Source organism: Medicago sativa, chromosome 2 (genome assembly GCF_051527215.1).
Source record: "Medicago sativa cultivar Bolivia chromosome 2, Bolivia_mono, whole genome shotgun sequence".
In the NCBI taxonomy this organism is placed as follows: domain Eukaryota; kingdom Viridiplantae; phylum Streptophyta; class Magnoliopsida; order Fabales; family Fabaceae; genus Medicago; species Medicago sativa.
Genome location: NC_140750.1, coordinates 25,376,827 through 25,387,625, shown reverse-complemented (window position 1 = coordinate 25,387,625; position 10,799 = coordinate 25,376,827). Strand labels below are relative to the sequence as shown.

The following is a 10,799-nucleotide window of genomic DNA, read 5'->3' as shown; positions in this document are numbered from 1 at the left end:
AATTCATTAATGATATACAACTAGGGTTTAGTGAAGGGTTACAGCATAGTGTAGTAAGTTTTGTAAATTCCAGAATACAAAAGTTCAATTCATACTCATCAAATAATATTCATAATGGCATAGTTGGCTAACACCATATCTTCAAAGACTTATATAAATTATTTTGGTGTAAATTATTAAAATACTCATATACTCTGCATTTATAAAAAAAAAAAAAAATACTTGTTAAAAAACTAAACTCAATTTATTCACTTTAATTTTCTTATGGGAAAATAAATCACTTTGTTTTTATATAGTGGCAACGATTCAAACATTAGTTCGTCACATTGCAAGGAGAAACTTTTTCAGCTAAATTCAATTCCGGTTTCGGTTGATTAAAAAGTGGCATTATTTATTTGGTAAACTTGTTCACCTAATAATGCCATGCCTAGTTTGCATGGTTGAAATAAAATGTATAAAATTGCAAGAAAACAACATGATTGAGTTAGAACTGACAAAAGGGAGAGACAAATTGAAGACTGCATCATCTCAGGATTGTTGTCAATGTCACCCCAAATTGTCCCAGATGTATGAGACAGGTTTCAATGTTTTCTTCAGTGATATGAAATAGTTTGTGAGATTCATTTGTACCATAGCTTAGATATATTCTTATTCTCCCTGTCGTATCGGTTATATATTGTATTGAATGAAAGAATTCATGGAATCTTTCAGATTTTCATTCTCATCCAGTACAGCTTTTATCTTGTAGTGTAATCTTGTACTATGCCCCACTTTCCTTTTACTACAATTTTGGATTTGAGATGAAAGAAAGTTACTATATTAATGCTAAAGTTTGCGAGAGATATAATAATATCATAGGCTTTGGAAATGATGATTTCTTATGTTATACTAGTGAAAATAAAATTTCATATTTTTTTTCTGAGCGGTGTTGCAACCCGTTGAGATGCATTCGGACCATTCAATATGATTCATGGTAGAGAAACGATATTATGTCTTGACGTAAAATTAGGGTGTTGTCTGGTTTTATTGTATTTTTTAAATGCATATAAATAGTACTAGTATATTATAAAAAGTACAAAATAGATAAAGATAAATATATTCTGCATCAGATATGATGTTTAAATAGCACAACTTTTTATACAAGTGTTGAAGTATCATTTATTCTCTACATTAATATTAAAACATCTTTTTTACAAATATTAATACATGTTTTGTTTATAGATATAAAAAATGTATATTAGTGCGTGCTTGTGTGTGTTTAGTTTACTCTATTAACAAATTAATCAATGATTTGTTAATTGAGTATTTATATGTACATATATACTATGCTAACTAAGAATATGCACTTTATTATTTCTCATATCTTTAGAGAAGGCAATCATTGTGCAAACAAGATTGTTTCCCTTGGGATCTAAATTAATGGTTTTGCTTGGTGGATTCAATCCCTTCTTGCTTCCTGGATTATCGTTTTTGCTGATATTTTTCAAGGGCTTGAACTTCTATTTGCTATACAATATCTTTTTCTTTACCAAGGTTTTATCCCTTTAAGTTTTTTGGTAAGACTTTTAACGACACAGATGTTATTAAAGTCCTTGACTGTTTACTTTGGGTTTTGGCTAATGTTTGTATTTCTCTACTTTTATTTTGAATAAAAAATTAATCAATGATTTATTAGTATGTTGTTGTTGGAATTATCCTTTTTATTAGAAAATCTTATGAAAAATTTAAAATTATTGCTAATGAAATTGTTATAGCTCTTGATCTGATCTTTCTTAAAATAAAATTGAAAAGGAATTATGACTCCAACGGCGCCCGACCATGATAATTTTGTATGCACAAATAGAGACGACATGGCTATTTGATAATGAAGAATAACTATGATAAGATGTAGTTGTCCGCGGCTGAGGCATGAGTCTAGCGCTTCCGAAGATTGTGATAGTAGTACACCGATGAAGGGGGGGTGCAATTATGTAGGTCGGGTGGGCAGCTGGACAGAGAGGGGGTTTGGGTTTGGAGTCGTAGTATGTCTTGAGTGTGATAATAGTCACAGGCGATGCAAATATGGTGTTCTTGCATGCGCCGAGTGAATGAGAGGGGTGAGTGATGGTCGATAAGGAAAATAGTACTACATCATGTTTCCCCGTAGCCATCATGTTTCCCAGGAAAATAGTGCTACTGTCGATATGAAGTTGAACATGAAATAAATATGAAAACAAATTGTTGCGAGGGAAACAAGTCTATAAATAAATTTATTACATCGGTTTGAATGTAAAAAGTGAGCTGAAATAATTATTTTATTTTATTTTTAAAGATTGATTTCACATTTGACCGATTTAAAAATAATTTCTACATCAATTAACAAAACAATCATCCAATAGTCAGAGTTCTATTTAATTTCAAAAGCAACACCATTTTTTGAAAGAAAAGGTTGTCATTTATAGAAGGTATTATATCAATATAGGATGAAACTACCGCATTCAAAAATGGGCTAATACTATGATCTTGATATTTAGGACTATGAATATTGTGATCGGCTTTGAACCTAATTCTGATCCGAAGATGAGTATTGAAGCCATAATATTTAGTTCTAGATGGGTGCCTAAAGTTAAATTGCTATACATAAATAGGATGATATGTCCCAATTGCTGTTACAGATCATAGCTCATTGCTCTCGGTTCACCCCGTTGAGAACCGAGATCAAATAGCACGTAATAAGAAGCAAGACTCGACTATTTACACATGCAATTTCTAATGTAATTGTTAATCTTGTTTTAAGCAAATGTATTGTCGATATTCTAAATTCATATAATTGATCTTGACATGCTTACCCTTTTTTCCTATACATCAACCCCTTTAAACAGAATGGTTCTTTATATGGTTGCAAATTGCAATGCTTAGAAAGTGTGTATATGACTGTTAATATCGGATATGTCTTATCCTCATGAACTCAAAGTTGCTACTAGTCTTGAGTTTATCATCATTACTTGCCCTCTTCAATATGAGAGAACTTTCTTTTAAGGACCTCGTTCTCCTTTCTTAGCTTCATGATTTTCTGCTTAAGTGTTTCCACCTGCCAATTTGATGTCATTTCTTGTTGCTGATCAACCATCTTTGCTTTGAAAAGAAGCACTGCAGTGGACAAAAAGATAATTAATACTAGTTTTATATGGTGATGGGATATGAAAATATTCAAACAAAACAATAAACTGGTTTTATGCAAGTGTAATTGGTATGAATTGAGTGGAATGGGACTTCAAACTTACATTCTTTTTCCAAAAGTTTCATTTTTCGGTTTAAGTCGTTTTTCTCTTCCTGCTCAGCCATAAGACAATCTTTCAAATCCCGAATTTCAGAACTATCTGTCAAACCATAATGAGCAAAGCAAACAAATTTTTTCAAACAATACAAATATATACCAACCCTGTGTAAAGAAAATTTCATACTTCTAAATGTAAATACTAGTAAAGTGACTCACATTCTGATTCCACTTCAAAATGGACTTGGTCCAACCGGTTTGCTAGAATTTGCATATGATTTTTATGGGCCGCTATATCTCCATGAAGTTGACTTATGGTTGCTTCATATGTTGCTTTCTCATGCAGTGATTCCCTAACATAAGGTGGGATCAATGTGTTAATCAGGTAGTTAGCGCAAGAGCCTAAAAACCATTATATTTCTATTAAGTAAATTTGACCCAAACCCAATATTTTGATTCAACATCTTAAGACATTGACATGATAAGAAATTTTACTAACCTCCAATATCTTATGCTTAACTAACACATACTAGTACATTACATATTCTCAATTTATGTCAAAGACATTCATTATTGCTCAATTACACACACTTCACCTCTATTATTAAAAAAAAAGTAGAAGGGTTTGTAAACTTTCGTATAAACAGACGCCCTTTTTCATTTTCATCTACCACCCTTTCTTTCCTCTCGGCTATTCACGCATGAAGATCGTCATATGTATGCTCGATTTCGGTTGTCGGTGCGTGTAGGTAGAAGTACATTATGGCAGGATCAGTCACCCGGGCAAACCAACCCTCCAAGAAGAATTGTGCTATGCCCTCCCGATCCCTATAGAGCGAAAGAGCTGCCTGGTGATCCCTAGGTAGTGATTTGGGTTGGGTTGGGACACCAAAGGAGTTAAATGTAAGAGACACAGTTTGATCTTACTAACATTTTACCCTTTCTCCTAACAAACTAACCACTAACATCGATTTTGTAATGGATTAATGTACAAGCTGTTTTACTTAAATGTTCCTCAATTCATTCACAACTAACTTGAAATTTTGCAATTCACATTGAATTTCCAATAGCATGACCATTAAAAGATTCAAAACATGAGTTTCAGTAACAGAAATTTTAAAACAACCATCAATACTCACTTAACTTGAGCTTCTAATCTTGCAATTTTTTCATTATATTCTTCCTCAAGCAATTTTAAAGCCCTCCTATGTCCCTGCTCCAAGAAAATCATAAAAAAAAAAATAATAAATAAACATTTTCCAACAATTAACAGTGTTAGCATTAGTAATTTTCCATCTTTCAATTTGCATAACTCACATTTTCTTTAGAGATAACTTCATTATTTGATCTTTCTAGCTCTTCCTTCAAATTCATGTATTTTGCTCGAAAATCAAGCTGTGCATCAATTATGAATTGTTAAATAAAGTTATCAAACAAACCAACTAAAAGTAATTCCTAGATCCTAATAAAAATGGAAGCTATGAAGATTAACACAGACACAGACACCGGACACACAACGCTGGTAGTAATTAACAAAATGACATACTTATATGCAATAACATATGCATGTGTTGTGTCGTGTCCACAAGTGTCGGACACGGACACATGTCAGACCTCTGACAAGTCTTGGATCAGAAGTGTCAGTGCAACGGATAATAGAAGAGATTGATTGAAGAACCTGATCAGCAACATTCTTCAAGGATTCTGAATACAATTTCGCCAACTCTTCATTTTCTGCAAATTTTCAAAACGAAATTTAGCTACAACAAATAAATACCAAACAAATTGAAATACAGAATCTTCAAATTCCAACCATTACCTTTTTTGAGGTTTTTGCAAGTGATTTGAAGAGATTCACGCAATTTCAACTCTGAACTGTGTTTGGATTGCAGAGATTGGATTTCCGATATTCCATTCTTTACATCCTGAATCATCACATTACCAATGCAAATTAATGAAAAATTAACGATAAAACGAGTAAATTAGGGTTAAATGTTGATGATTGAAGTTTAGTTAGGGTTTGGAGTACCTCGTAGATCTGATTGAAAGTTGAGAGGAGTGATTCCATTTCTTCGTCACTCGTTGCCGCCATTTTTGTTTCTTCCCTTTTGCCAAAATTCGAATGAATAGTTGGGTTTTTTTTTTTTTTTGAAGAAAAATGAATAGTTGGGTTTTAAACATAGTTTTTTATTCATAATTATTAATAATTAATTATTATTTAATATTCATTCAAAATGATATTGAATTTTTTTTTTTTCTTAAGTGACATTCATTGCAAATCGGAGAAAGTGCTGTGCTACCAACAAGCAGTTGATCAGGGTGGGTGGTAACTCTAACATTTTAAGAAGGAAAACGCTAGTTACAGCGAATTACACTTTCGCGAGAGACAATGAATCTTATAATTAATTCCGACTTTACCTCCACACGCTTCCATGATTTTCAAAATAGGAGTGGATTATTTGACCAAAGTTTACAATTCTAACACGATAGCAATTCACGAATTCAGGACATAATTCTTTTGGGAGATATATCATCTCTCTTTTAAGAAAATAGTTGCATGTTCTATCTCTTACGTATTGACAATATTTAGTTAGAAGAAAAGAACTTGACTTATATGTTCAACGGATACTTAGACGGAGATTAATCACTTCATAGTTTACACTTAAAACATAGTAAAAAAAATAGTTTTTACTATGTCAATATGGTTACCTAAATAGTAAATACAAATGAAGTGTTGGCTAAGTTGAACCTATAACATATAAAACATATTGAATTTAAAATTATGATAAGAATACAACAAATCTATAGAGTTTAATTTTCATGCATTTCGGTGTATATTTCCAGATGCTCTTTTTTTTTTTTTTTTTAAGTGGAGTTACATTCATATATTCATCAAGTTACAATTATTTATTTTTATTCTATTATGTTAAGAAGTCTAGTGGCTATAAATTCACGAATAAGTAGGGAATGCATGTTCGAACCCAACTCAAGATTATTGATGTGAACTTGAGAGAAGCTGATTGTCAGCTACATGGAGCAAATACATTGGAAACATGACATGCGATTTTAATTACCACATACGAACTAGAGCTTCAATTTTCAGTCATTGAATAATTTAATTTACAGGTTCTAACATTTGCTACCAATTCAATGTGTTAAGCATTTCCATCAACCTTGATTGCAAGAAAGTTTAGCAAATAAAATGAACAAAATATTCTAAAAAACAAAAGGATTTGATATGAACCAAGAGTATAAAATTTGTTTACAATATCAATCAATCATAATCGTTGGATCATTAAAATATTTGATTTTAATCGTATCTGCTCAAAGTTATACAAATGATGGTTTGTGGCTGGTTGACCATGTTAAAAATTTGCACTTACAACATATCAAAATTTATCTCAAAACAAAATATTTTCTTACCACCAATACTGAGAAATATACAATATACATACAATACAGATACTGTACGTGTAAATGTGTAATGAAGCAGGCAGCAGAGTAATGATACCATGGTCATCTAGAATGCAAATGATCCCATAGGATTTGTTCATCAATCTTACTCATCTTCTCGTCATCGAGTCGTTTCCAAGTCATAATTTTCTGCACACTTGTCCATGACTCTTTTCCCTTCTGAAGTTCAGCCAGTATAATCCTTGCTCTCCTTGGCCAACCAGCTTTTCCATATCCATGATAACCAAATCCACCACCATAACAAAACCATATGCCATCCAAGTTTCCGCAGAAGTCATTAGTGTGGTCGTGGCCTATAAACACGGCCTTCACATCTCCCATGGAGACAAAGGTCTGCAAGACCGCTGAGTTCACCCGCGAACAAGCTACACCCTCTTGAAATTGGCCTACTATCTGTTTGTAAAACAGCTGCCGTACTTCTGGGATCGGAATGTGGAAAAATGCAAGTGCCGGTGGTGTAATTGGGGAAGTGGCACGATCAGTAGAATGAAGAGGATCCTGCTCTTGTCCCTGTTAGTGTGTGACCTTTAAAATGTTAATGGGATATGGAAATTGGAAAACCTCCCTCGAGGGAAAAGAAAGGTCATGTCCTACAAATAACAGAAAAAGTACGAAATTGGATTGTTGCATGAGAAATAAAGAAATTCTGTTGATAAAAAAGACTAACAATAATCTCATTATATTCAAATTTTTGAAGTTTTGATTACTCTAAGGAGGTAGATTAATATTACCAGATGCCAAGTCCGAGGCAGTTGTTACACGAAGGGGCTAATTATTCATGCCAGTTTTAAGATTTTGTTATTACCTGTGGTTCTCGAGATACATGACGCAGCCAATCAAGTTGGGAGTCCCTGATCCAATCATAAGTTCGAATTCCCTGATAAACAACCCTGTCGCCACTGTCAAGAAAGAAAAGATTCAAAACACTGCTATTTGCCATCATGGAACCTGGGGCACCATATACTCTTAGGTTGTAATTTCCATAACCATCAATTTTAGACATCCTGCGGCCTTTCACAGAATCAGTAAGACTATCAGCTGATGGATTGATCTGGGAGACTGAATAGTCCATAAGGGAGATTAAGGACATTAATTCTTCACGATTCAAAGTTGATTCTTGGTCATGGTTTCCCAAAATTGCAGCCCAAGGAAGTCCTGATTCCATGGCCGGACCAAAGGCTTTAAACATAGATTCTGCAGCATCATGGCTGCTTGGTCCAAATATATTGTCTCCTAATACCAAGAAATAAACCCATGTCAATGAAGCGCATTCAGAATAAAAAGAAACACAATCAGAATAAAATAAATCCGGTCAAATAACACATGGATACTAAACATTAAAGACAAGGAGCCACCTGCAGAGGTAAGTAAACTCTAGCTAAGAACTGGTTTAACCAGAGATCGAACACGGGGACCACCCGAACAATTCAACTTTAGCTAGAGCACATTAACTACATGCACTCAACCGCTTAGATTGTAATGGTATAGTTTCATTTATACATGAATAAGGGGAAAGAATTTATTTCCTGCCCAAGAATGGTTTGAATGCTGCTATTAGTGCTGAATTATTTAGATAGGCAAAAGTCTGTCCAGATTTTATTAAAACTGAAGTAATCAATTAAACACTTTGTTTCAAAGAACGAAGTGGGTCCATCATGGCACAAGAACGAAGTTAGCTTTCATGAAGGTAAAGAAAGTTAGCTTTCTGAACGAATTCCTCCTGTTTGTTGGGTTTGTTCTTCCCTGTCGTTGTATTTTAAAATCCCCCAAAAATTGAAGGAATAAAGAAGGGTTTTGCAGCCTTGCAGGATCACATTTAAATTCCTCATCATTTCTCCCTCCTTTTACATTAAATGACTAACAGAAATGGAAGATTTATCTAAACCTTCTTTACTTTTAGTTATGCCACAACTTTTGGTACAACAACTATGCTACTATATTATCCATAGATAAAATCTCAAAAATGAAAGTAAATGCAACACCAATATGACCATGTTTTGTCAAAAAAAAAAAAACCAATATGACCATGTTTGGATAAAAAAAACTTAATTCATTGTTTATCCTAAAAGTACTTAACTATAATCAATTTCTATAGCAAAAGATAAAATAAAGTCAAACTGTTTTCACAACCTATCTTGCAAAGTGTATGGAAACAAGCTGAAAATAGCGTATGAACATGTCTTAAGCTCAAGAAAGTCGATCAAAACAAACCCTAAGTAAGAAACTGAAAATCTGTAAAAAAAAAAGAAAACAAAGACGAGAACAAGCCAAAAAGAAAGTATGTAATATAACCATGAACCCTTTCTTCACTTGTTTTATTTTCTTTTTTGTTATGGTCACACTATCCATTTATATATCATACCACCAGATCAAGATATACATACAAAAATAGCTATGTCATTACTAATTATGCTACTTCATATTATCCATTAATAAAATCTCAAAAAAAAAGAAACTAAACCCACCACCACCAATAACTCCAAAACTGAAACTTCACAAAAAAGGAAACAAAAACCAGAACAATCCAAAAAGAAATAATAAATGAACTGAAATCAATAATTGCTCTTTCCTTTTTACATTAAAAGTCTCACAGAAATGGAAGTTGAAATCAATAGATAAAATCTCAAAAAAGAAAGTAAACCCAACACCAATATGGCCTTGTTTGGATAAACATATTAACTAAATGTTTGTCATAAGCTGAATACAACTTATGTATATGTCATAAGCTCTTTTGATAAGCTCTTCTAAACAATCTCGCAAGTGTTTATGTCAATAGATAAGCCCAAACAAGTCAATCCGAACATAACCTAAGTCAAAAACAAAAAGTTAACAAAACAGGAAACAAAACCAGAACAATCCAAAAACAAATAAATGAACTAAAACCAATCTACTTCAATAAATCACCACTAAATGCAATAAAACCAGAACATTCAGCACCAACAACTCCAAAACAAAAAATCCACAAAAAAGGAAACAAAGACAAGAACAATCCAAAAACAAATAAATTACCAGTAAAAGCAATAAAATCAGGATTCTCATCTTGAATAACACGTTTCAAAAACAAGGTAGTATTAAGATCAGAACAAAACTCAAATTCCGAAGCCAAAACATCTCTACACTTGGTTATTCCATTTCCATAATGCATATCAGCAACCTACATATAAACCAAAATAGAAACAAAGCAAATTATTTATATACAACAAACTCACTATATTAACCACCGACACTTACACGGACACTGACACATTGAAACCGGTAATTAAATAAATAAAAATGTAATATCACATGTGTCAGTGTCATGTAAGTGTCAAACACGAGACATGTTTTCAATCAGAAGTGTCGGTGTTGTAAATAATTAAGAGAGGAATACGGACTTGGAGGATTTTGAAGGTACCGTCAGAACGGAAACGGAGAGGGAGTTGAGGAGTTTTCTTGATGCGGACTGTTTGGTTGCCGATGAGTAGTTTACGTGAGAAATTGGTTTGATGTGTAAGGTGGAGAATGGAAATGATGAAGGTGAGGTAGAGTAGTGAGTGTTTCCAGTTTTTTTCTGTTGTTGTTTTTGTGTTGTAAGAATCCATTACCTTTTGATCTTGTTTTTTCTTACATTACACTTTCTCTACGTGAATCTCGTATCCGTGTTCAGTGTTTGTTGTTAACGACAATGTCAATTGTCAACTACCTTCTGTGTTGGTTTTCTTTCAAGTTTGTGGGCTTTGTGGACTACATTTCTTGGGCTTACTAGATATGTTTCTATAAATTGAAAATTGCTCAATAGGCCCCTCAGAATCCCAAAATATGCTCTATAATATATGGTATCCTAATTTTCAATCTTTGTGTTTCGGGAGTTAAGCATCGAATAAATAACAATTCAAATTTTAATATGTGTTAAAGTTGGTATTGACTAGTTGACTATGTGTTCTTAAGTTCACATAAAATTCATAAATAGAATGTTATCATTGTCTCCGCACTCGAGATAATCCCTCTTGAAGTGATTGATCTTGTGACAATTAAAGCATTTGTACTTTGACTTGCCACCACCAATTGAGTTTCGTCGATTTCCTCTACT

At 33.0% G+C, this 10,799-nt stretch overlaps 2 protein-coding genes across 3 annotated transcripts; both read right to left on the bottom strand.

The window, feature by feature from the left end:
- Positions 1-2,732: 2,732 nt before the first annotated feature.
- On the bottom strand, positions 2,733-5,391 carry LOC146945777 (4/1 protein short form protein). The gene is made up of 8 exons (XM_085748855.1): positions 5,286-5,391; positions 5,076-5,181; positions 4,935-4,990; positions 4,574-4,651; positions 4,396-4,469; positions 3,476-3,609; positions 3,264-3,359; positions 2,733-3,129 (listed from the first exon to the last, which is right to left on the bottom strand). The coding sequence occupies exons 1-8, from the start codon at positions 5,346-5,348 to the stop codon at positions 2,981-2,983; spliced, it is 756 nt and encodes a 251-aa protein (XP_085604981.1). The 5' UTR covers positions 5,349-5,391; the 3' UTR covers positions 2,733-2,980.
- Positions 5,392-6,513: 1,122 nt separating this feature from the next.
- Positions 6,514-10,399, bottom strand: PAP28 (purple acid phosphatase 28). 2 transcript variants are annotated; one of them, XR_015026476.1, is made up of 5 exons: positions 10,105-10,399; positions 9,740-9,884; positions 7,536-7,963; positions 6,657-7,240; positions 6,514-6,620 (listed from the first exon to the last, which is right to left on the bottom strand). XR_015026476.1 is itself a non-coding variant. In XM_085744032.1 (4 exons), exons 1-4 carry the CDS (start codon positions 10,309-10,311, stop codon positions 6,773-6,775), a joined length of 1,248 nt encoding a protein of 415 aa, XP_085600158.1. In that variant the 5' UTR covers positions 10,312-10,399; the 3' UTR covers positions 6,514-6,772. The 2 variants fall into 2 exon arrangements, 1 of the variants encoding a protein (XP_085600158.1); XM_085744032.1 differs by having other exon boundaries at positions 6,514-7,240.
- Positions 10,400-10,799: the final 400 nt, after the last annotated feature.